Source organism: Schistocerca cancellata, chromosome 8 (genome assembly GCF_023864275.1).
Source record: "Schistocerca cancellata isolate TAMUIC-IGC-003103 chromosome 8, iqSchCanc2.1, whole genome shotgun sequence".
Taxonomy (NCBI): domain Eukaryota; kingdom Metazoa; phylum Arthropoda; class Insecta; order Orthoptera; family Acrididae; genus Schistocerca; species Schistocerca cancellata.
Genome location: NC_064633.1, coordinates 461717813 through 461744525, shown reverse-complemented (window position 1 = coordinate 461744525; position 26713 = coordinate 461717813). Strand labels below are relative to the sequence as shown.

Below are 26713 nucleotides of genomic sequence, written 5' to 3'. Positions count from 1 at the left end.
CATACATATTCTCATAAATTTCTTTCTCAAGTTAAACAATGGAAAATCCACGATGGAATAATGACAATATTATGAAAAGAATAGATTGCCATTCACCATATAGCAGAAATACTGAATTGCAGCTATGCACAACAAAAAGACTGTTAAACAAGAAAGCTTTCAGCTAAATGGCTTAACACACACACACACACACACACACACACACACAGACAAATGCTACTCAAACAAACATGACCAGTGTTTCTGGATGCCGATGCAAGACTGAGCCTTAGCAAACAGAGACAGTGGTCATGTGTGTGTGTTTGCTTGAATGTGTATGTGTATACTGTCTAATTAACAAGAAGGCCTTTTGGCCGAAAGCTTGCTTGCTTAACAGTCTCTTTGTTGTACCTATCTGCGCAGCTCAGCATCTCCACTATATGGTGAGTAGCAATCTATTCTTTTCAATTATTGATAAAATTATTTAATTAGATAGATAAAAAATCTACTCACCAAACGGCAGCAGAACACACACATAAAAGACTGTTCTGATTGGCAAGCTTTTGGAGCCAGTGGCTCCTCTTCAGGCAGGAGGGTTGAAGGGGAAGGAAGAAGGGTGAAGGAAAAGGACTGGAGAGGTCTAGGAAAAGGGGTAGATTTTGGGAAAATCACCCAGAACCCCAGATCAGGGGAGACTTACCGTACAGGATGGATGGTTCTGCGTGACTTTCCCAAACTCTATCCCTTTCCCTAGATCTCTCCAGACCTTCTCCTTCACCCTTCTTCCTTCCCCTTCAACCTTTCTGCCTGAAAAGGAGCCACTGGCTCCAAAAGCTTGCCAATCAGAACAGTCTTTTATGTGTGTGTTCTGCTGCCATTTGGTGAGTAGATTTTTTTATCTACCTAATTAAATAATTTTATCAATAATTGAAAAGGATAGATTGCTACTCACCGTACAGTGGAGATGCTGAGCTGCAGATAGGCACAACAAAGAGACTGTTAAACAAGTACGCTTTCAGCCAAAAGACCCTCTTGTTTGCGGCTGGTGGTGTACTGCAGACATTCATGGTCCGAAAATGATCTGATAAAAATATTGAAACCAGTCACCATTAAATAAAGTTAAGTGATCAAGACTGCTTCTAATTTATTTATAATAATTACAGATCACTGTTTTAATATAAGAAATCACTGTTTTCCTATATGAGAACTATGTTCTTTAAAATGTTAAACCAGGAATATTCATTGTCCAAAAGTAATGCCTGAATAGTAGAAGGTAATCAGTACAGTTCATCTACTTTTGACAAGCCAAATTCCATCTGATTATTTCTGTCCAAGAGTAAAGTTAAATTGTGGACAGTAAAGACTACATTTGTTCCTTGTGTCATATTTGTGAATGTTACTAACATTTTCAAATTGTGCCTGATTCTTCACAACAAACTTCATACGTGTACTGTGAAGCAGTTGTTATTTTTATAGTATACCTAACTTTCAAATAACACAAACATTATTCCTTCCTTTATGTGTAATTATCCATTAATGACAAATTGATTGTGGCAGTAATGGTGATAAGGGGGTTACAATTTTACTAGTAGTAGCAACAGCAGCAGTGCAAGTAAAATGTGGCACGCTGTCAGGAGAAATGGCTCAGCTGAAGAAATGTTTTAGAGTATAGCTAGGATGACACAAGGTCTAGAGGTGGAGTCTCTGACTTGTAATCAAAATGTTCTGAGTTCAAGGCTTTAACCCAACCACTGTTTAAATTTTGGATAAAAATTACCACAAACAGCAGCCAAAGGCTTCCAGTATAAGGAGTCACTCTTGTTCTGCCAATGGACTTGTCAAAGAGGGTGGAGGAGCACACAGTCTCAGGACAACCTTTTGTCCTTACAGTAGGAAAACACCCTAAAAGGTGGAAGAGTAAGAAAATATCAATGGCTTGAGGATGTAGAAGGCAGTGAAAAGCTCTCCATTAATGACACACAATGTAATCCATTGGATATGTGGCTTCTAACTGAAAAAGTGTCATCATGATATGATGACCTCTCCATTGGCAAAAGATAATGAATTAGTCCCCCCATTCGGATTTACATGAAGAGACAGCCAAGTGATGGCAACCATGAGAAAAGAATTGATTGTGTTATATCATAGTTAGACAGAGATTCCAGTATCAGATAGTGGATTGTAAGGTATACCCAGGAGCAAATACAGACTCTGATCACAGTTTTGTACTGATAAGGAGTAGGCTGAAGTTTAAGAGACTCATCTGGAAGAATCAGTGTGCAAAAAACTGGGATCTGAAGCACTAAGGAATGGTGAGATGCATTTGAAGTCTCCGAGGATAAAGACTGCAGCAATGAATAGCTAAGTAGGCAGTTCACTTAAAGAGGAATGGACTTCTCTAAAATGAGCAATCACAGAAGTTGGGACAGACAAACATAGGTACAAGGAAGGTAACTGTGGGGGAACTTTGGATAACAGATGATCTACTTCAGTTGACTGATAAATGAAGGATGTACCAAAATGATAAGGGAAATTCAGGACTACAGAAATTTAAGTCACTTGAGAATGAAATAAACAGGAAGTGCAGGGAAGTCAATGTGAAATGGCTACAAGAAAAATGTGAAAGAATCAAAAAAGAAATGGCCATCAGAAGGATTGATTCAGCATACAGTAAAATCAAAGGAATCTTTGATGAAATTAAACCGGGGCCTTAACATCAACAAAGTAATGGGAATTCAAAAGTTAAGCACAGGGGGAGAGCGAACAAGTGGCAACAGTACACTGACGTTCTACGAGGGGGGTAACTTCTCTGATGAAGTGGCAGAAGAAAAAACAGTTGTCAACAGGGAAGAGAGAGGGGATCTAGAATTAGAGTAGGTGTTTCACAGAGCTTTGAGAGACTTGTTATCAAATAAGGCACAAGGAACAGATAACATAACTACAGAACTTCTGAAATGGTTGAGGGAAATGGTAACCAAACAACTATTCAAGTTGGTGTGTGGAATCTATGACACTATACACACACACTATCAGACTTTCTGAAAAATACCATCCACACAGTCATATATCTAAAAACAAAGATAATGTAACTTACCAAACGAAAGCATTGGTATGTTGATAGACACACAAAGAAACACAAACACACACACAAAATTCAAGCTTTCGCAACCCACAGTTGCTTCATCAGGAAAGAGGGAAGGACAGGGAAAGACGAAGGGATGTGTGTTTTAAGGGAGAGGGTAAGGAGTCATTCCAATCCCAGGAGCGGAAAGACTTACCTTAGGGGGAAAAAAGGACAGGTATACTCTCTCGCGCACACACACACATATCCATCCGCACATATACAGACACAAGCAGACATTTGTAAAGGCAAAGAGTTTGGGCAGAGATGTCAGTCGAGGCGGAAGTACAGAGGCAAAGATGTTGTTGAATGACAGGTGAGGTATGAGCGACGGCAACTTGAAATTAGCGGAGATTGAGGCCTGGTGGGTAACGGGAAGAGAGGATATATTAAAGGGCAAGTTCCCATCTCCGGAGTTCTGATAGGCTGGTGTTAGTGGGAAGTATCCAGATAACCCGGAAGGTGTAACACTGTGCCAAGATGTGCTGGCCGTGCACCAAGGCATGTTTAGCCACAGGGTGATCCTCATTACCAACAAACACTGTCTGCCTGTGTCCATTCATGTGAATGGACAGTTTGTTGCTGGTCATTCCCACATAGAAAGCTTCACAGTGTAGGCAGGTCAGTTGGTAAATCACATGGGTGTTTTCACACGTGGCTCTGCCTTTGATCATGTACACCCTCCGGGTTACAGGACTGGAGTAGGTGGTGGTGGGAGGGTGCATGGGACAGGTTTTACACCGGGGGCGGTTACAAGGGTAGGAGCCAGAGGGTAGGGAAGGTGGTTTGGGGATTTCATAGGGATGAACCAAGAGGTTACGAAGATTAGGTGGATGGCGGAAAGACACTCTTGGTGGAGTGGGGAGGATTTCATGAAGGATGGATCTCATTTCAGGGCAGGATTTGAGGAAGTCGTATCCCTACTGGAGAGCCACATTCAGAGTCTGATCCAATCCCAGAAAGTATCCTGTCACAAGTGGGGCACTTTTGGGGTTCTTCTGTGGGAGGTTCTGGGTTTGAGGGGATGAGGAAGTGGCTCTGGTTATTTGCTTCTGTACCAGGTCAGGACGGTAGTTGCAGGATGCGAAAGCTGTTTTCAGGTTGTTGGTGTAATGGTTCAGGGATTCAGAACTGGAGCAGATTCGTTTGCCACGAAGACCTAGGTTGTAGGGAAGGGACCGTTTGATATGGAATGGGTGGCAGCTGTCATAATGGAGGTACTGTTGCTTGTTGGTGGATTTGATGTGGACAGATGTGTGAAGCTGGCCATTGGACAGATGGAGGTCAACGTCAAGGAAAGTGGCATGGGATTTGGAGTAGGACCAGGTGAATCTGATGGAACCAAAAGAGTTGAGGTCGGAGAAGAAATTCTGGAGTTCTTCTTCACTGAGAGTCCAGATCAATAAATCTGTACCAAACTTTGGGTTGGCAGGCCTGGGTAACCAAGAAGGCTTCCTCTTAGCGACCCATAAATAGGTTGGTGTATGAGGGGGCCATCCTAGTACCCATGGCTGTCCCCTTTAATTGTTTGTATTTCTGGCCTTCGAAAGTGAAGAAGTTGTGAGTCAGGATGAAGCTGGCTAAGGTAATGAAGAATGAGGTTTTATGTAGGGTGGCAGGTGATCAGCGTGAAAGGAAGTGCTCCATCGCAGCGAGGCCCTGGATGTGTGGAATATTTGTGTATAAGGAAGTGGCATCAATGGTAACAAGGATGGTTTCTGGGGGTAACAGATTGGGTAAGGATTCTAGGCATTCGAGAAAGTGGTTGGTGTCTTTGATGAAGGATGGGAGACTGCATGTAATGGGTTGAAGGTGTTGATCTACGTATGTAGACAGCATAGATTGTGCTATAGAATGATAGCACAATCACCTTAGCTGGTCAACTTGCTAACAAAAATAACATACAGACGAAGGGAAAGAAAACAAATGAGCTGTCAGATGACAATCTGATTGGCTTTTGGAAAGATAAGGGCACCAGGGTGCCAGTTCTGACATTGTGACTGATAATGGAAGGAAGAATACAAAAATTAAAGATAAATTTATGCAATTTGTTGATCTGGAAGAAGTTTTCAACAATGTAAAATGGTGCAAGATGTTCAACATTTTGAGAAAAAAAAAGGGTCAAGCTATATGGAAAGATGAATAAGATACAATATGTACCAGAACCAAGAGGAGAAAATTAAGAATGGAAGACCAAGAAGAAAGTGCTTGGATTAAAAAAGTTCTAAGATTGAAATGTAGTCTTTCAACCCTACTGTTTAAACTGCACATTGATGAAACAATGACAGAAATAGAAGAAAAATTAAAGCACAACATTAAAATTCTGATTGAAAGGATATCAATGATAAAATTCGCTGATGATATTGCTATCCAAAGTGAAAGTCATAATTACTGGATATGCTGAATTGAATGAACAGACTAATGAATACAGGAAACGGACTGAAACTAAGCCAAAGAAAGACAAAAGTAATGAGGAGTAGCAGAAATGAGATTGGTGATAAACTTATCAAATTGGTGAGCATGACATGGATGAAGTTCAGGAATTCCAACCACCTTGGAAGTGAAGTAACATAATGGACAAAGGAAGGAGGACATAAAATACAGATCAGCAAGGTAAACTAGGCTTTCCAGGACAAGAGAATTCTGCTAATATCAAACATTACCCTTAATTTGAGGAAGAAAATTCTGAAAATATATGTGTGGAGCACAGTACTGTATGGTGTAAATAGAAGAGAATTGAAGAGCCTGGGGCGTTAAAAAGATGTTGAAAATTAGGTGGACAGATAAAATAGTGAATCAGGAGATTCTTCACAAAATCAGTGAAGAAACGAACAAACGGAAAACACTGACAAGAAGAGACAGGACAATATGAAATATGTTAAGACATCAGGGAACAACTTACATGGTAATAGATGGAGAGATAAGGGATAAAATTTGTATAGGAAGACAGAGATTGGAATACATCCTACAAATAATTGAGGACGTAGTGTACAAGCATTACTCTGATATGGAAAGATTGACACAAAAGATCAATTTGTTGTGGGCTGCACTCAATCACTCAAATGACTGATGACTCTCACAAAAGGCTAAGACACTCAATGAGCTCATGAGCGCCCTTACTGTAAGATTTTGAGATGGCTGCAGTTAAAATCTTTAAAACTGCACCTTAAAGATTAAACTCCCAAACTTATCTGCTCTACCCCTTTCCCTCTCACTTTCGCACTCTCAGTCATACTATAAATAAAAACTCTATAATAATTTCCTAAAATTCATTATTAAATAAAAATAAAATGACAGTACAACAAAATACCAGACTGTGACTGACTATTCACTGAGGAAAGAAAATGGCGAGGCAGCCACCCTGAGAACGAGTTAAAATGTCCTGCCTAACAGCTCATTTCAATGGTCAGACAAAATCCAGAATCTTAAAACTATTGCCACATTTGTCTCTCAGCCGCCAGATCAGATGGTACATTGGTTGCTTCACTAACATCATCTCTCTCTCAGGCTGTGTAGCACTGTATACCATAAGCACCACATACTGATGTGTCCTCTCACTGGGGGAGAAACCTACAGACCATGTAACAGCACCTTATTGATGGAGGCATTAACATTACTTCATCACACCTCAACAGACTGAAGGAGGAACTCCATAGTGGAATAAGTTGCTTCACTTACTGTGACTAACAGTTCCCAAACCCTAATTACACCTCATGTGCTTCAGCATCCAAAAGTGAGAATATAATTCTACATCAATTTCAGCGAATTCATTGGATAAATAATTCAGAAAAATCTGCAGTGTCCTGCAGAAACTGCGCTACCTTCGGAGCAAAATAGAACATGGACGAAGCTTCGCCAAATTAGTGGGTGCTACAATGTAGTTGTAATGCTCTCTCAAAACATTGCAAAATATGGACTTAGAGATGTAGCCTAGAGTGCAGTTCTTCCTAACTCCACAGATTCCAAAATGATTAAAGGCCTTCTTATTGGTCAAAATGGAAAAAAGATGCCATCAGACCCTGGAGACAACACGACAGTTAACTGACCACCATGTCATCCTCAGCCATTCATCATCAGAACCAAAATGGTGGACAATTTAAATATGTAAATAGGCTCTGCACTTAAGAGTGCTACCAGGTTCTGTTTATTGTTAAACCCAAGCAGTCTCATAGCTCACAGTTGATTTGTAAATAATCACTAAATTCAATGTGAGTATATCAGTACTAAATGCCAATGACTGTGGAGTCAACACTTGTTGCACCACAAGAGTGGCCATAAGATGGCAACTAGTGGCTCAGCAATGTCAACATCGAGACATGGTATCAAACCAGTCTTTTATGTACTGTTTGCCACCTAATCCTTTCATGATTTTAAGATTTTATGTTCTAGCTGAATGGTAAACCATGGATCCATATTTAATGTAGGATCACTGAGACGCCTTGAACATGAGCAGAAATGTTCAGTCTGCCCCTCATGACCTGTGGCTAAAATACTTCAGTATATTCTACAATTAGGCTCAGGAGCCTTCAGGAGAGACTACAGTCAGTCAGTCAGTCACAGTCACAGTCTGGATTTCTGAAGGGTTCTGATATGTTGTTGTTGTTGTTGTTGTTGTTGTTGTGGTCTTCAGTCCTGAGACTGGTTTGATGCAGCTCTCCATGCTACTCTATCCTGTGCAAGCTTCTTCATCTCCCAGTACCTACTGCAACCTACATCCTTTTGAATCTGCTTAGTGTATTCATCTCTTGGTCTCCCTCTATGAATTTTACCTACCACGCTGCCATCCAATACTCAATTGGTGATCCCTTGATGCCTCAGAACATGTCCTACCAACCGATCCCTTCCTCTAGTCAAGTTGTGCCACAAACTTCTCTTCTCTCCAATTCTATTCAATACCTCCTCATTAGTTATGTGATCTACCCATCTAATCTTCAGCATTCTTCTGTAGCACCACATTTCGAAAGCTTCTATTCTCTTCTTATCCAAACTATTTATCGTCCATGTTTCACTTCCATACATGGCCACACTCCATACAAATACTTTCATAAATGACATCCTGACACTTAAATCTATATTCGATGTTAACAAATTTCTCTTCTTCAGAAACGCTTTCCTTGCCATTGACAGTCTACATTTTATATCCTCTCTACTTCAACCATCATCAGTTATTTTGCTCCCCAAATAGCAAAACTCCTTTACTACTTTAACTGTCTCATTTCCTAATCTAATTCCCTCAGCATCACCCGACTTAATTCGACTACATTCCATTATCCTAGTTTTGCTTCTGTTGATGTTAATCTTATATCCTCCTTTCAAAACACTATCCATTCCATTCAACTGCTCTTCCAAGTCCTTTGCTGTCTCTGACAGAATTACAATGTCATCGGTGAACCTCAAAGTTTCTATTACTTCTCCATGGATTTTAATACCTAATCCGAATTTTTCTTTTGTTTCCTTCACTGCTTGCTCAATATAAAGATTGAATAACATCGGGGAGAGGCTACAACCCTATCTCACTCCCTTCCCAACCACTGCTTCCCTTTCATGTCCCTCAACTCTTATAACTACAATTTGGTTTCTATACAAATTCTATACAAATTCTTATAACTGCCATCTGGTTACTGTACAAATTGTAAATAGCCTTTCGCTCCCTGTATTTTACCCCTGCCACCTTCAGAATTTGAAAGAGAGTATTCCAGTCAACATTGTCAAACGCTTTCTCTAAGTCTACAAATGCTAGAAATGTAGGTTTGCCTTTCCTTAATCTAGCTTCTAAGGTAAGTCGTAGGGTCAGTATTGCCTCACCTGTTCCAATATTTCTACGAAATCCAAACTGATCTTCCCCGAGGTCGGCTTCTACCAGTTTTTCCATTTGTTTGTAAAGAATTCGGTTAGTATTTTGCAACTGTGACTTATTAAACTGATAGTTCGGTAATTTTCACATCTGTCAACACCTGCTTTCTTTGGGATTGGAATTATTATATTCTTCTTGAAGTCTGAGGGTATTTCGCCTGTCTCATACATCTTGCTCACCAGATGGTATAGAGTTTCGTCAGGACTGGCTCTCCCAAGACCGTCAGTAGTTCTAATGGAATGTTGTCTGCTCCCGGGGCCTTGTTTCGACTCTGGTCTTTCAGTGCTCTGTCAAACTCTTCACGCAGTATCATATCTCTCATTTCATCTTCATCTACATCCTCTTCCATTTCCATAACATTGTCCTCATGTACATCGCCCCTGTATAGACCCTCTATATACTCCTTCCACCTTTCTGCTTTCCCTTCTGTGGTTAGGACTGGGTTTCCATCTGAGCTCTTGATATTCATACAAGTGGTTCTCTTTTCTCCAAAGGTCTCTTTAATTTTCCTGTAGGCACTATCTATCTTACCCCTAGTGAGATAGGCCTCTACAACCTTACATTTGTCCTCTAGCCATCCCTGCTTAGCCATTTTGCACTTCCTGTCAATCTCATTTTTGAGACGTTTGTATTCCTTTTTGCCTGCTTCATTTACTGCATTTTTATATTTTCTCCTTTCATCAATTAAATTCAATATTTCTTCTGTTACCCAAGGAGTTCTACTAGCCCCAGTTTTTTAACTTACTTGATACTCTGCTGCCTTCACTACTTCATCCCTCAAAGCTACCCATTCTTCTTCTACTTTATTTCTTTCCCCCATTCCTGTCAATTGTTCCGATATGCTCTCCCTGAACCTCTGCATAACCTCTGGTTCAGTCAGTTTCTCCAGGTCCCATCTCCTTAAATTCCCACCTTTTTGCGGTTTCTTCAGTTTTAATCTACAGTTCATAACCAATAGATTGTGGTCGGAGTCCACATCTGCCCCTGGGAATGTCTTACAATTTAAAACCTGGTTCCTAAATCTCTGCCTTGCCATTATATAATCTATCTGAAACCTGTCAGTATCTCCAGGGTTCTTCCATGTATACAACCTTCTTTCATGATTCTTGAACCAAATGTTAGCTATAGAGAAAGCTATTTACACTTACAGTGAGAATGTACTCAGTTCATTAGATAATAAATTACAGGCTACTGGTATTTTCTGTGACACGTCAAAAGCCTTTGACTGTGTAAACCACAGCATCCTCCTAAGTAAATTAGAGTATTATGGCGTCATCAGCAATGCTGCGAAAGAGTTTGAGTATTATCTGTCTAACAGGAAACAAAGGGTGTCGTTGGGAAATACCTGTGCAGTAAGCAGTCATTCTTCATCTGATTGGGAATTAATTACATGTAGTGTTCCTCAAGGTTCCATTTTGGTTCCACTGCTTTTTCTTGTGTATATTAATGACCTCTCATCTGTTACATTGCCAGATGCTAAGTTTGTTTTGTTTGCAGATGATGCAAACATTGCAATAAGTAGCAAGTCAAATACAGATTTAGAAACAGCTGATAATCAAATTTTCACTGACATTAATAAGTGGTTTAAAGTGAATTCTTTGTCATTAAACTTTGAGAAGACCCACTATATGCAGTTCATAACCTGTACGAGATTTCCTTCCAGCATGAGTATGACGTATGAAGACATGCAGATCAAAGAAGTTGACAGTGTTAAATTTCTGGGATTACAACTCGATAATAAATTCAGTTGTGAAGGGCATACCACAGAATTGCTTAAGCACCTAAACAAGTCTGTATTTGCCACGAGAATGATGTCAGATGTAGGAGATATAAAAATTAAAAAAGCTTACATACTTTGCTTACTTTCATTCTATTATGTCGTATGGGATCATATTCTGGGACAACTCATCAAACCAAGCAAAAGTTTTTAGGGTCCAAAAGCATGTGATAAGAATCATTTGTGGCGTACATTCAAGAACATCTTGTAGAAACCTGTTCAAGGAACTTTGTATTCTAGCCACTGCTTCTCAGTACATTTATTCCTTAATGAAATTTGTTGCACGTAATACATCTCTATTTCCAACCAATAGCTCAGTACACAGTATCAATACTAGGAATAAGAAGAATCTACATAAAGGACTAAAATCACTTACCTTGGTCCAAAAAGGGGTCCAATATTCAGGAACTCACATTTTTAATAAATTGCCAGCAACCATTAAAAAACTTGGTTTCAGATAAAGCACGGTTTAAACAGAGTTTGAAAGACTTTTTGATAGGCAACTCCTCCTACTCCATACATGAATATCTTAACAGAGACTGTTAAGTCAGCTTAAGTAAAAATATCTGTTAGATTTCTGCTTTGACAACACTTCATCACAACAGTCAAGATTAGGTATTTTGTGTATGATAAATTTATTAATTGAGGATAACAGTGTTTCATTCTGACTGTGTTAATTCTGTAAATGTTAGATGTCCCAATTTACTGCATTGTATTAGCTTATTTTCGACTGTCTCCTGACAAATGATCAGTGTAGTAAGTATTATGTGCAATGTTTTATGTCATACTTTCTGACATGTCCCACACCCACGAGAATCATCTCATTTTTTGGGTCTACAGAACGAAAACTAAATCTAATCTACAATGTGAGCCCTCCATCAAAAGTAAGATGACTTTTTTAACTTAGGGAAGTGCCCACATTTTGCACAAAAATAGATTAGCATTGTAGGAAGAATAATTAAAATTATGACAAACATTTCTGTGATGAAAATTTAAAATCTATTCTACCTGCTCACTCCTCCATCTGTCTCAGTGGCAGATACAACCATAAACAGACATTTCAGGTTTAGGGAAGGGGCACAATATACCATTGTAACCTATAATGAATAAACAGTGGATGTAAGACTAACTGTGGACGTAATGTTACTGATTATTACAGAACATCACAAGTTAAACATTTCTCTCAAGAGCATCTTCCTCATCTTCGAATCTAATACAATAACAAAACTGAAACCTAAGAAACCATGTGACAAAGTAGTGTAAAAACACAGGTAGGCATCACTGGAAGTCTCACTTGTGCAACTGTCTGAGCATGTTATGTCTTCATAATTAGTGAGCAGCCATACCAAAACACTGAAGAACCAGTAAACAACCGATTCCTTAAAGAATGAAACTCCCATGTATGAAACAGCTGTGAATGATTAATTACTTTATAAATGAGTTAATGTTTTACGCATATAATCGAGAAAAGTTAGAAATAGGTTTGAAATTATTCATAACATTTCTTGAAAGTCATGAAATGCTCTCATTATGGAACACTCAAATTTAGTCTTGATGATTTGGGCTCCATTTTAAGCAAATGTTACTTTTTGATGCATCTCAGTGATTATGATGTCATTACTGCTTAACTGTGTTGTACAATGACATAATTTTGCAGGTACATCAACTGGTGTATGTGGATACTGCCTGCAAACTGTTGTGGATAGAGTCATTAATCAAGAAATAATAAAATGTCATGCCTGATGCTGAAGCCTGACAACATGAACAGCAACAATGTAGAAGCAATAAACTTTTTTCCTTTCATCATTTTGTGGGTGTGTCAGTGAGAAAAAGATTCATGAAGGTTTGAAATTATGTGTAAAGTTTGCTGGAAATTGCTAAGTGCTTTCATTCTCAACTACTGGATGAATATAGTCTAAGTATTCGTGCATCATCATCAGTTATGCTGCTTCAAGACAAAAAACACATGCTTGAACTGCAATGCTTGTCTTGTTGTTTGAATTTTTGACACAGGATTATACATCTTAAATGAGTAGATTATGACAGTATCTAACATTTTTAAATTGGATCAATAATCACATGACATACTATGGATCAAATTTTTGTTGCCACTGACACCCATTAGATAGACAAACTGGTACTGCTTTTGTCATTTAGTAGCTACACTTATAGGGTGTACGATTTACAGGAAAGCTTACAAGTATTGTACTACCACATCCATCTGTAAGGCAGATGTTGATTAAGAGTTTCTCCTTAATGCACACTGATCAGTGCTAAGCAGGTTTCAGAATTTGAAGACCTAAGTCAAAGACCAGAGCCTCAGCACAGAGTCAGTGATCAAAAACAAATGTTACAGTGTTTAATACTAGATAGAACGAGCATTTTAAAACATCTGTTTAAGGCACTGTAAGAAGGCTAGGAGCAGAACGGAATGTGTCACACAGATGGCAACCTTATTATTATTATTATTATTATTTATTATTATTATTATTCACATCAGAAGCATCACCTACATTGCAATAAATATTTCTTATCGACTAAAATATAATAAATGATCCGAAGTTCAAACACTATACCATTGTAACACATAAATGGTCAATTTCCATTCCAATGGGTTACAGGTAAGCCCTTCCCCAAGAACACAGGACAGGGCACTGATGACAAGACACATACAATGATGAATCCAAATATTATGACAATTTGCTAAATAGTATGCTGGTCCCTCTTTGGAACAATACAGCTGCAATTCTGTGTAGCACAGATACAATGAAGTGTTTGGTAACTTTCCAAAGGTGTGTGACACTAAACACTTATGCACACATCACTTAGTTATCCTAACTTACAGGCCATTGGTTTGTGGGTGCAGAGCTGACTTCCTACAGTGTCACAGGTGTGTTCTATGAAGTTCAGAGCAGACAAATTGATAGCTAAGACACCAACATGAGTTAATTATCACAATCCTCAAACCATTATATTATGATTCCGGCCTTGTCAGACAGGCAGTTGTCCCGCTGGAATATGCCATCGCCATCACAAAAGACATCAAGCATTAAGGGATACAGGTGGTCCACAACGTTCATGTAGCACGCAGCTGTCCAGTGCCATCAATTATTACCACAATACCTATTTAAGCCCACGTGAATGTCCGCTGTAGCACAATAATGACACTACTTACCTATGTCTATGGTTTGGTATGTGTTCTGAATATCTGTTTACCTGGATAACAGTGTATTCAGACACGACCGTTAACCTGGTGTCACACGAAACATTATTCAGCCAACTAGGTTACACATTTCTAAGGGTTCACAGTCCAATTTTGATGATACAGCATCAACTGCAATCTTAATTGAAAATGTCATTGGATCAACATTGGAATATATATAGGGGCCATCTGCTATGGAGCCCCACATTCAGTCAAGTGTGCTGAACACTGTCCTCCAAAACACTTGTGCCAGTACCAGCACTGTATTGTCATCAGATCTGCTTTACTGAGCGAGCAGGCCTCCAACCTCCACATTCTGTGTTAAGACACGGATATCCAGTATCTTTGTTGCCCACTCATGGTTTCATTGTCCTTCAATCACTTTCCATAGATGCTCACTCATGACAGTAGCGAGCACATAGCCTACCTGCTTCAGTGCTCCAAAGAGACTTGTTACCAAGTACAGTGCCATAACAAGTTCTCCTTTGTCAAAGTCTCTTATGTCAGTCGATTTGCACCCTGTATTATCACTAGAATGATCCCTGCTTCATCTCTACTCCACTCATATACTCTCCTTACCGTGTCACATGCTGCCAACACCACCAAGCAGGATTCATGCAGTGTGAAGTGGGCATAATGTTTTGGCTCAGTGTACACATAACTGACTGTGTTGCAACACATTTGCAAAGCCTTGGAATGATAAGGAAACACCAACTGTACAGAGTTCCACTGCAACCGGCAATACCAACCCGAAATTGGTTTAGAGACTACTGTGTGCTCCGGATCTCCAGTCTGACCTCTTCTGATGTTAGCATGCAGTGGTTTTAACCACCTCTCTTGTCAGGAAAGCCTGTCAGGAATGGGCTTGTTGCTTGAAGTTTGTAGCAGATATAATCTGTACCTGGACGTCAGTTGCGACATGACTGACTATATGCCTCAGAAGCAATACTGGGGCTGCAGGCTATATGTAAGTGGGGAAAGCAAACCTGCTACATTCATAATGTGACACACCAAACCTGCCTCCCATGCCTGGGATTGCTACCTACTGCACTCAATGTAAGTTGAGACTTGATACATGACTCCAAGCAAGAAAGATTTTACTTGCTGACTAGGAAGACTTATATAATACTGAACATTGCTACACTGTAAGGAATAGCACCCAGACCCAAGATGCACAGACTTTATGTTAATAGTGATGAAAATCTTTATGTGTGGGAATGAATGTATGTGTACTGATGGCTTTAAGCTGATGACATTAACTGTAACTGGATGACGAGTGAGAAGGATTTCCATGTAAATTACTCACATCCAATCAACCTGACCAAGTGCTGTCTTTTGTAATTTGTAATAGCTGAGGTTGAGATATGTTCATTGAAAGTTTTCAGGTCAGGCTTCATAGAAAGTTTTTTAACACATGACAAAGTTATCCTGGCAGCACCAAAAATGATCCTCTATTGTACATGGCATGAAGACAGAACCTGGAGGAACAATATAAACATTATAGACACGGGGAGAAACAAAGCGAATTTTTAAAAAATGTTACCGGAAGGAAATGCTGATGCATTTGAGATTCTACTTCCTGTAATGGAAAAGTGAAAATGTGATTCTGATACAATACAGTTTCAGATCTGCTTTCCGGAGACCTATGTTCATTACAATCATTGCTCGGTATATTACCACAAATTGCACATTGCACTAAAAAACATGCACATCGAGATAATGCATCACTCTGGAGGGCAGGTGTGTGAAGTATCTGGATAAAGTTCTGTTTGCAATTACACATTTTGTTAAAAGTGAATTGTCTGACTGCCCTATAGCACTTGCAAAAGCTAAGCATACCAAACCAACAAATAAACTGAGTACAACAATAAACAATGTCTCATTACTGGGGGATTGTGGCTGGAAAGTACCACGGCCTCAAAATCAGAGAAGTGTATTCCATGAAAGAAAATAAAGTGAAATGCATCTGCAAACTGATGTGTCCCAAACTGCTACACTCACATCAACAGTTATTCATACTTAAGTTGGTTGGTTGGTTTAAGGATTAAAGGGACCAAACTGCAGAGGTCATCGGTCCCTTTTTCCAAAATACTAAAAATACCCACAGAGAATAAAAAATGTTCAACAGAATAGGAGACAGATGACACAGAACAAAAGAAACATAGACAAGGACCAGACAAAACGAAATAAAATCACACGGAGTGTGACGGTGGTTGGCCGACCATAGGAACAAACAAAGGAAAAGCCAACCACCGAAAACACATTAAAAACTTAGTTTAAAACCGTGGGCCAAAGGCCAGAATCAACACAAAACAATAAAATAAAACAGAAACACTCAGATTAAAGAATAAAAACCCCCTGCCCTAATAAAACGTAAAACGAAGTCAGCCATAACAGGGTCATCAGATAAAAGGGCAGGGAGCGTATCAGGCAGCGCAAATGTCTGCCTGACCACAGCTAAAAGGGGGCAGGCCAACAAAATGTGGGCCACTGTCAAAGCCGCCCCACAGCGACATACAGGAGGGTCCTCCTGGCGCAGTAAATAACTGTGTGTCAGCCGGGAGTGGCCAATGCAGAGCCGACAAAGGACGACTGAGTCCCTGCGGTTGGCTTGCATGGATGACCGCCACACAGTCGCCGTCTCCTTAATGGCACGGAATTTATTGGGCGTGATCCGATCGCGCCATTCAGCGTCCCAAAGCGCAAAAACTTTTCGGCGGAGGACTGCCTGCAAATCAGTCTCTGGGAGGCCAACATCCAGAGACGGTTGTCTCGTGGCCTCTTTCGCCAGGCGGTCAACATGTGCATTGCCCGGGATACCAATGTGACCGGGGGTCCACACAAAGGCCACAGAGCGGCCGCAACGCGCAGGAGTATGCAGGGACTCATGGATAGCCATCACCAGACGAGAACGAGGAAAACACTGGTCGAGAGCTCGTAAACCACTCAGGGAATCGCTACAGATAACGAAGGACTCATCTGAGCAGGAGCAGATATACTCTAGGGCTCAAAAGATGACGACCAGCTCAGCAGTGTAAACGCTGCAGCCATCCGCCAAGGGCCGTTGTTCGGAATGGTCCCCTAGAGTTAGCGCATACCCGACATGACCAGCAACCATCGAACCGTCAGTGTAAACAATTCCAGAGCCCTGATACGTGGCCAGGATGGAATAAAAGCAGCGGCGGAGGGCCTCTGGAGGGACTGAGTCCTTTGAGCCCTGTGCCAAGTCGAGCCGAAGGCAAGGGCGAGGAACACACCACGGGGGTGTACGCAGAGGTGCCCGGAAAGGAGGTGGAACAGGGAAAAACCCAAGCCCGCAGAGAAGCTCCTTGACTCGTACGGCGATCGGACAACCCGACCGGGGCCGACGGTCTGGCAGATGGACGACAGACTGCGGGAACAGGACACGGTAATTTGGATGCCCGGGCAAGCTAAAAACATGGGCAGCATAAGCTGCCAGTAATTGTTGGCATCGTGACCGCAGTGGAGGGACACCTGCCTCAACAAGGATGCTGTCCACAGGGCTGGTGCGGAAGGCACCAGTGGCAAGTCGGATCCCGCTGTGTAGTATTGGGTCCAGCACCCGCAACGCAGAGGGGGATGCTGAGCCATAAGCCAGGCTCCCACAATCCAGACGGGACTGGATTAACGCCTGGTAGAGCCGCAACAGGGTAGATCGGTCGGCGCCCCAGCGGGTGTGGCTCAAGCATCTCAGAGCGTTTAGATGCCGCCAACATGCCTGTTTAAGCTGCCGAATATGAAGCAGCCAAGTCAACCGGGCATCGAAAACCACCCCCAAAAACCTGTGTGATTCCACCACTGAAAGAAGTTCGCCGGCAAGATAAAGCCGCGGCTCCGGGTGGACAATGCGTCGCCGGCAGAAATGCATAACACAGGTCTTGGCTGCTGAAAACTGGAACCCATGAGCTACAGCCCAAGACTGCGCCTTGCGGATAGCACGCTGCAGCTGACATTCAACAGCTGCAATGCCAGTAGAGCTGTAATAAAGGCAGAAGTCGTCAGCATACAGGGAAGCAGAGACAGAATTTCCCACGGCCGCAGCGAGCCCATTAATGGCTATTAAAAACAGGCAGACACTTAAAACAGAACCCTGTGGCACACCGTTCTCCTGGACGTGGGTGGACCTATATGAGGATTACTTAAGTCAAACCTGAATACATCCAATTACACACACAGTGTGTACTAAATTAATGCTGGTTATTGTTAGCCTCTAGTGAATGCTGAAAATGACAAACTGATCAAAATCAGTAAGGATCTCACAGCAGCGAATGAACTCCAGTTCGGAAAGAAGGGATCGGACATGAACAGCAACTGGAAGTCCTGATCTGGGCCAGTGATGCAGGAGATGAACCGCCATGGGTGGGAAAAGAGGATGGTGATTCGGATGTGCAGGAGAACTATGAACATGTGCTACGTAACTGGCCAACAGTTGTGCATGCCTAACCTGCAATGGAGGCACTCCGGCTTCCACAAGGACACTGGGGGTCGACAGAAGCGTCCGATCCCACGCGTCAGCTTTGACCCGTGACGTAAGAGTGTTGTCGTGTGTGACGTCATGACGGCGCGGAGTTTGGTTTGAGTGTGGCTGTCTCCAGTTCTGTTTTATCTTATTTTGTTTACTTTTCTGATCTGTTCGTTCTATCTCGTGAGTTTGTTTTTTTTTAATTTAAAAACGCTTATTACTTATTTTAATTATCTGTTTCCTCCAATTTCTGTTTTAGTTTATTATATTTATCTTTCTGATCTGTACGTTCTATCCCGTGAGATTTTTTTTTTTAAAAAAAGACAAAAAACACTAATCAGCTACTGAAGCATCTTTATCTTCTATGGGTTGCAGGGGTTATGACCCCTGGGGAGGTGGGTGGGTATTCATGCATGGCTGTCTTCACTTACACGTTGTAGCTACGCAAGGCGTCTAAATTTTTTTATATTTAGTTTGCCCCCCCATCCAAAACACCCCATTTCCCACGCTTGTCCCGTTAGTATCATTAGGCTTCTTGTGGAAAGTGTGTGTGTTTGTTTTTGTTTCCGCCATATTTGTGATGTCATGGGTCAAAGCAGACAGGCGGGATCGGACGCTTCCGTATTTCCGACACTGGTCACCAGACTTGTCCTAAAAGCTCCTGTCACTAGGCGAACACCACAGTGGTACACTGGTCAAGTAAATGCAATGTTAATGGCACCACCGAACCATAAACCAGACTCCCATAGTCAAGGCAGGATTGAACAAGTGCTCTGTAGAGCTGCAGTAATGTAGAGCAATCTGCACCCCAGTTGGTGTTGCTCAGGCAGTGGAGGGCCTTGAGGTGCTGCCAGCACTTCCGCTTAAGCTGATGAATGTGAGGAAGCCAAGTCACTCGAGTGCCGAAAACCAGTCCTAATAATCAATATGTCTCCACTACAGTGAGTGAATCATCATTAAGGTAAAGTTCTGGTTCTGGATGAACAGTACGATGCCAACAGAAGCGCATAACACACGACTTTGCAGCTGAAAATGGGAAACCGTGAGCTAGAGACCAAGATTGCGCCTTGTGGATGGCTCCCGTAGGCGCCACTCAGGAACACCAGTACCAGTGGAGCAGTACGAAACGCAGACGTCGTTTGCATATGAGAAGATGAGATGGACGGCCCTACACCTGCTGCTAGACCATTGGTGGCTACTAACAATAGAGAGACAATCAATATAGAGCCCTGCGGGACCCCATTCTCCTGGATATGGAGGGAACTATGGGAGGCACCTACTTGGAAACGGAAAGTACGAAGCAACAGGAAATTTTGGATAAAAATAGGGAGTGGGCCCCGGAGACCCCACTCGTGTAATGTGGCAAGGATATGTCGTAACCAGGTCATGTCCTTCACTTTTCGTAAATCAAAAAAGACAGCAACCAGGTGTTGGTGTCCGGAAAAGGCTGTTCCGATGGCAGACTCTACAGACACAAGATTATCAGTGGTAGAGCAAACCTGGCAGAAGCCACCCTGACAGAGCCAATAGGCCACGTGACTCCAGGACCCAACCCAACCACCAACACATCATACGTTCCAGCAGCTTACAAAGCACATCGGTCAGGCTGATGGGCCGATAGCTATCCACATCAAGTGGGTTTTTACCGGGTTTGAGCACCAGAATGATGGTGCTCTCCCGCCATTCTGACGGAGACACGCCATAGCACCAGATCCATTGGAAGATGATGAGATGTCGCTCGTAGTCAGATGAGATACGTTTAAGCACCTGACTGTGGATCCGGTCTGGTCCAGGAGCCATGTCAAGGCAATGTGCAAGGGCACTGAGGAGCTCCCACTCTGTAAATGGGGTGTTGTAGGATTCACTGTGGCATGTAGTAAACATGAGGACTTACCTTTCCAGCCGCCATTTAAGAGTGCAAAAGGCTGGGGGTAATTCTCCAATGCAGCGGCTTGAGCATAGTGCTCGGCAATCGCATTTGCATCGGCATATAACACGCCATTTATGTTAACACCAGGAACACCTGTTGGGGTCTGGTACCCGAAAACACGTTTCATCTTTGCCCAGACTTGGGAAGGTGACGTATGCTACCCAATGGTCAAAACATATCTCTTCCAACACTCCTGCTTCCATCGTTTAATAAGTTGGCGAACGCAAGCACGGTGCTGTTTAAAAGGCTATGAGGTGCTCCAGGGAAGGGTGCCGCCTACGCTGCTGTAGAGCTCGTCGATGCTCCTTAATTGCTTCAGCGACCACCATGGGACTGCCTTTCGCCGGGGGCACCCTAAAGAGCGAGGGATCGTGTTTTCTGCCACAGAGACGATTGTTGTAGTCACCTGCTCAACCATTACATTGATGTTCCCATGTGGGGGGACATTCAACGGTGACAGCAGACGTGAAAGTTTCCCAGTCCACCCTTGTTTAAAGACCATCTGGGCAGGCGTCCGTGGGCCTGATGCTGGGGCAGTGACAGGAAAATGGGGAAGTGGTCATTATCTCACAGGCCACCATGTGCTCTCCAGTGGACAGATGGGAGAAGTCCTGGGCTGCAAATTGATAAAACAATGGCCGAGTAACTACTTCAAGCCACACTGAAATGTGTGGTGGCCCAAGTATTTAAGAGGCAGAGGTCCAACTGAGACAGTAAAGTTTCAACATCTCTGCCTCGGCCAGTAAGCACTGTGCCACCCCACAAGCATCAAAATCTCCCATAAGTAGGAAAGGTTTAGGGAGTTGATCAATCAGTGCAGTTAATACATTCTGGGATACTAAACCATCTGGAGGAAGATATACATTGCAGAGAGTTATTTCCTGTGTCGTCCTTATTCTGACAGCCACAGCTTCAAGAGGGGTTTGAAGGGGCACAGGTTCACAACAGACTGAGTTTAGGACATAAACGCAAACTCCACCTGACACTCGATTACAGTTGCTACAGTTCCTGTAGTATCCCTTATAGCCACGGAGGGCAGGTGTCCGTATTGCCGAAAACCAGGTTTTCTGGACGGCAACACAGAAAGCAGGTGTAAAGCTTAACGGTTGCCGTCTATATCCATTTTGTCTGAGGGTCTGGCAATATCTAGGTCCTCAGCGGACACCGGAATCTCCACCTCATCTGCAGACGTAGAGCTTGGAGGTAGCGGTGATGTGGGTGATACTGCAATTCGCTTGGTCTTGGGGACATTCTTTTTGGATTTCTCTCGCTGTTCCTTGGGTTTCCCTGGCTGGGAGGACTTCACTGATTCAGTATCTAGGACAGAGGATGACTGTGAAGCCCTGCAACCAGCTGCTTTTGGGCTCTTCAGCCACTGGCGGGTGTCATCTTTCCCACTAGCAGAAACCTTGAAATGGGAGTGACCCAAGGGACCCCTTCATAGTGAGAGCAGTGGAAGAAGTTGTTCACTTCTCCAGCTTAGAAGTGGGGACGGACGTCGTCGATGGTTGGGGGACAGGGAGAGGGGTGGTGGGGTTTGTTCCTGAAGTTGGTGGTGCAGGAGTAACAGGGAGGGAAGTGCCCCCCACCATCAAGGGGGCCAGTGTAGTATTCTGGTTCTGAGAGGCGACTGGGGTTGGCAGAGCTGATGGGGCTAGTAGCGGCAACGTAAGACGATGTCATACGTGCAGGATGCAGGCGTTCAAATTTTCTCTTAGCCTCAGTGTAGGTCTGTCGGTCCAGGGTCTAGTACTCCAGTATTTTCCTTTCTTTCTGGAGAATCCTGCAGTTTGGCGAGCAAGGCAAATGGTGCTCTCCACAGTTGACACAGATGGGAGGTGGGCACATGGAGTATTGGGATGTGATGGATGTTTGCAATCTCGAGATGTGATGTTGGAAGTACAGCGGGAAGACATATGACCAAACTTCCAACAGTTAAAGCACCGCACTGGGGGAGGGACACAGCGTTTTACATCACAGTGTTAGACCATCACCTTGACCTTCTCGGGTAATGTATCGCCCTCGAAGGCCAAGATGAAGGCACTGGTGGCAACCTGATTATCCCTCGGACCCGGTGGACACACCGAACAAAATGTACATCTCACTGTTCTAAATTGGCACACAGCAAATCGTCAGACTGCAAAAGGAGGTCCCTGTGAAATATGATCCCCTGGACCATATTTAAGCTCTTATGGGACATGACGGTTACAGAAACATCCCCCAGCTTGTCAGAAGCAATTAATGCCCATGACTGGGCAGAGGATGCTGTTTTGATCAAGACTGACTCAGATCTCATTTTGGACAAGCCCTCCACCTCCCAAACTTGATCTTGAAATGCTCAACAAAAAACTGAGGCTTCCTCATCATGAAAAATTCCGCATCAGCTCTCGAACATACAAGGTACCGGGGGGAGTAAGATCCGCTGCCATCCTTAGGCGACTGGGGTTGGCAGAGCCGATGGGGCTAGAACTGTTGTAGCGGCAACGTAAGACAATGTCATACGTGCAGGGTGGTGTGGCCAGGGAGGGGAACGATTTGGAGTCTTACTTCTGCGCCCTGACTTAGAGACTGCTGGTGTTTGACCGCCAGCAAGAGATGATGTACTACGCTTCATCGCGTGTCATCCACCCTGATGCCACCCACTCTGAGCAGGGGCCCTCCCCAAGGGTGCCACCCAGCCGCAGCAAAGGCCACCTGGCCATCAAAAGGGGTATTTGAGGACATATATCTCAAGGCTGTAAGCAATATGCAAAAGACTACCAATATACATGATCAGATTTTACTCTTATAAAGGACTGACAGGTGCTAACCATTTGGCACAACCCAGGAGGCACATGTTGCCTATCAAATTCCAGAAACCTCGCGACCATTATTAGCCAGCTGAGGAAGGATGACAGGATTCCATCCCATGCATCGCAGAAGACATCAATGGATGATCTCATTACCAACACAAAAATTGACAAACTAACGGAACTTCAACAAAAAAAAAGGGTTTTTAGGTGGTAATGTTCTTATTTCTAATGCTTTCTGATATCCCAATCTAACCTACACCTCGAGCTACACAACAGCTCTGCCATCAACATGGCCACATAGAAAAAGATTGAGTTCTGATAGTGACACCACTAATCACAGTAGAATGACAATTTTACTATCTTCAAGATAACATTCCACCAGCCCTACACAGAAAGATCTAGTATATGAACATCAGCCATGCTGTCAACCACCCCGCCCCCTCGTTATTTAAAAAGAAAATTGACAGTCTGTAATAAACTTTCAGCTACAACAAACAAAATAATAGTATCATTTACATGCTAAGAGGTTAGTTAAAGTGTGCTACTCAAATGCCCCTGAAATCTTGGTAGTTATGACAGACTGATTAATAGCACACCCGATGTCTGCGTTAGATTATCAGGTGACAATCTGGTTGAGAGTTGGTAATGCTAACAAATGTGAATGCAGAAAAAATGGTTTTGGTAACAAATTGACCAGCAGCGAGTCCTAATTTTTAGGTCTGCGCTATATTGAAAACTGCAAGGGTGGGTCCAGTATATAACTGTTACCAAGAGCTCCATTAATTCAAAAGGTGTCTCTCCAATAAGCATCATGCTTAATAATCCACAATCACTATCAGTGCAGTTTTTACAACTAAATTGTTACATGACACTGACGACTAATCTCAGAAGTGTTTTGCCAAAGCTGAGATAGATTCGATGACAGAGTAACTAGGGGTAAGAGAGCATCACATAGTAGTTGCTATTGAAATGTGAAATTATCTATAGCATTAATATTATTGTCAGCACATTATAGTCTTAAAACTGTAGCTGTGCCTGGCCAGTGATGGCGTTACCTCTTGCAACACGAACATCGTAATAGAGACAAATCACTTGAAGATACATTATGCTACAGATCAGTTTATCACTACAACTTTTATTTCACATTTACATCCCAACCTAATCTAGATCTCAGACTATGCTACATTTACATTTATCTCTATTGGTGGTCCATCACCTAGCTACGTGGAATGGTATTTTTAACATATGCTTGGTCATATTTATGATTTTCCATTTAAATAAAAAAAAATATGAAAAATTACATTGAGAAATTACAAAAATTAAAATTAAAACTATTTTATTAGAAAGGAAAAAAACATAAGATGGGAACTACGATGTCACCACCAACGCCATTCCGAATGCATGGACATCAGTAATACACACACACCTCTCACTTTCCATGAAAACACAAACTTGGTAACACACAGAGCACTGTTTGCAGCAGATTTAAAGAATCCAAAATGGAATTCTGACCGTGATAATATCCTGTATAATTTGTAGTCTGTACAGTAATAACAAAAAAAGCACTCAAATAACACAAATCTACATTAGATAAGTAATTCGGAACTCCCATAATTTAAACACTGACACCTTGAATTAACAACACCCCTGTGCCCATCACATTACAGAAAAAGACAGATGTATGTCAAGCAGCCACAAGAGTAACAAGAATGGGAAGATTTTTTTCACAGAATACGAAGTGTTTTCGATGGTCACAGCTTGCTACATGTGTGTCCAACACTATACTCCCATAAATCCAATTGTGAAACAATCTCTTTACTGTTTCTGAATAATATGACAAAAATGTGTAGCATAGTTCTACCAGGATAAGCGTATGTTTACTCACTTCTTCGTCTTCAGTTCATTATACTTCGCGGTGAATAGTTCTTCAGTGGGGTTATCTCTACAAAGTTGTCGTAAACTAGTTTGTACTGCTGCAGTCTGACCTGGATTCACATGTCTTGATTCTGTTTGCTGTAGCCGTTCAATAAGTACCTCTGGCAACTCTGGGGACCTGTAGAAACCAACCAGATTTTGAACAGCTATATTCTATTCGCTCTTCAAAAATTAGTTCCGATGCGACTCAGTCCAGTCACTTTGGTAACTCATTGAGCCTTTTACTTTCACTCACCTGGTCAAGGTAACTAGATCTTTCATCAATCTATGCACTTTAAATTCACTCATTTTATTATTTTAAAAGCAAAATCATCTTTCCAAACAACACACATCGTACTTGACAGCCATTTGACGCTCGCGGCAAAACACTGCGGTATTCGAGAAGTAAACAAAACCGAGCCAAAGATAATGACTGCCAGTTCAGAAAAACAACAAGGAGGTCAGAATCTATGGCGCCATAAATATGAAATGAACGAGTGCACTCCGCACATTGTGGAGATCAAAACATTGTAAGTGTATTACTGTGTTCGTCGAAATAATAACGTAAATTTGTGAAAGAATAATTACTTGTGTTGCCTATGGATACACAAACAAAGTGGAAAGCTAGCTGCTACTTTCTTCAGGTAAATACTTTAGCTAAATGAGACCAATTCGTTGTTTACTCTCATTGGCATCAAATTTTAATCTTTATAATGTATAGGTTTAGGAAGGACAGCACAGGGAAAAGATTCTAGTTCAAGCCATTGCGTCGCAAAGACGTTATTGATGAACTTCGAAATCAAGAGTTCACTCAGTGTGGCGTGCCCAGGATTTAACAGAATTTGATTGTTTTCCTTATGGATCTTCAAGGTACGGGAGATGATTATGATGAATAATCACACGATTCTGTTACTCTGAGGAAAAATATTTTTTTTCACGACATGAATATGCGGAAACAAACACCTGAATGGTGTACAATCGTCAAACCGACTGCCTGTCAAAGTGTCTGTTGCGACAGATTCTAGTCGACCGCGAGCGTTATTACCTCACAAAGCAATATTCCCACAGAGTTCACCTCTCCCCAGTGTGGAGCATAGTGATGGAGGCTGCGTGGACTGCCGAGTCAGTGATATATCACAGAGTCATCTGCAACATAGATGACATAGGGCGGCGAATTACACAGGTTGGCGTAAAGGTGAAAATAATTTAAGTGGGCCAGCAAACAGTGGGATGGCCATACTGCGAGTGTGAGGGAGCAATGAGATCAGGTGGCAGGTAGTTGGTGGTGGCAGCTATTTAGTGGTGTCTGATGGAAGTAAACATGGTGCCACAATTATAAAGATGTCATCGCTGGCGAAGTGGGAAGTCAGGGTGGCTGATTTGATGTCGCAGTGTGATGGTCTTACAAAAGTGCCATGCAGTCGAGACATCTGTAGTCTGGCAGCCCATATGTCATCCCTCATTGAGGAGGTCATTGTCTATCACTTGACAGTGAGGTCCTCAGGAAGGAAGTTAGTGAGTTTTAGACAGAGTTCAAAGGTCGGCAGTCTAGCACTTGTCATGTGGGGATAGTTGAACATGGGATGGGAGGCTGCTTGGCATGTTCTGTCATCCAATGCGGCATCATTTAATGTCCATACGGGTTAAAGGACACAGTTGTT

General features: G+C 42.3%; 1 protein-coding gene across 2 annotated transcripts in view; it reads right to left on the bottom strand.

Moving 5' to 3' along the window:
- LOC126094946 (gamma-tubulin complex component 2-like) overlaps positions 1 to 25462 on the bottom strand; it is a 202248-nt gene extending 176786 nt beyond the window's left edge. For both annotated transcript variants that reach the window (XM_049909597.1, XM_049909598.1), the window contains exons 1-2: positions 25309 to 25462; positions 25024 to 25191 (exon numbers count right to left, since the gene is read on the bottom strand). In XM_049909597.1, coding sequence (XP_049765554.1) covers positions 25024 to 25191; positions 25309 to 25361 — 221 coding nt within the window. In that variant the 5' untranslated portion in view covers positions 25362 to 25462. The remainder of the gene's footprint in view (positions 1 to 25023; positions 25192 to 25308) is intronic.
- Positions 25463 to 26713: the final 1251 nt, after the last annotated feature.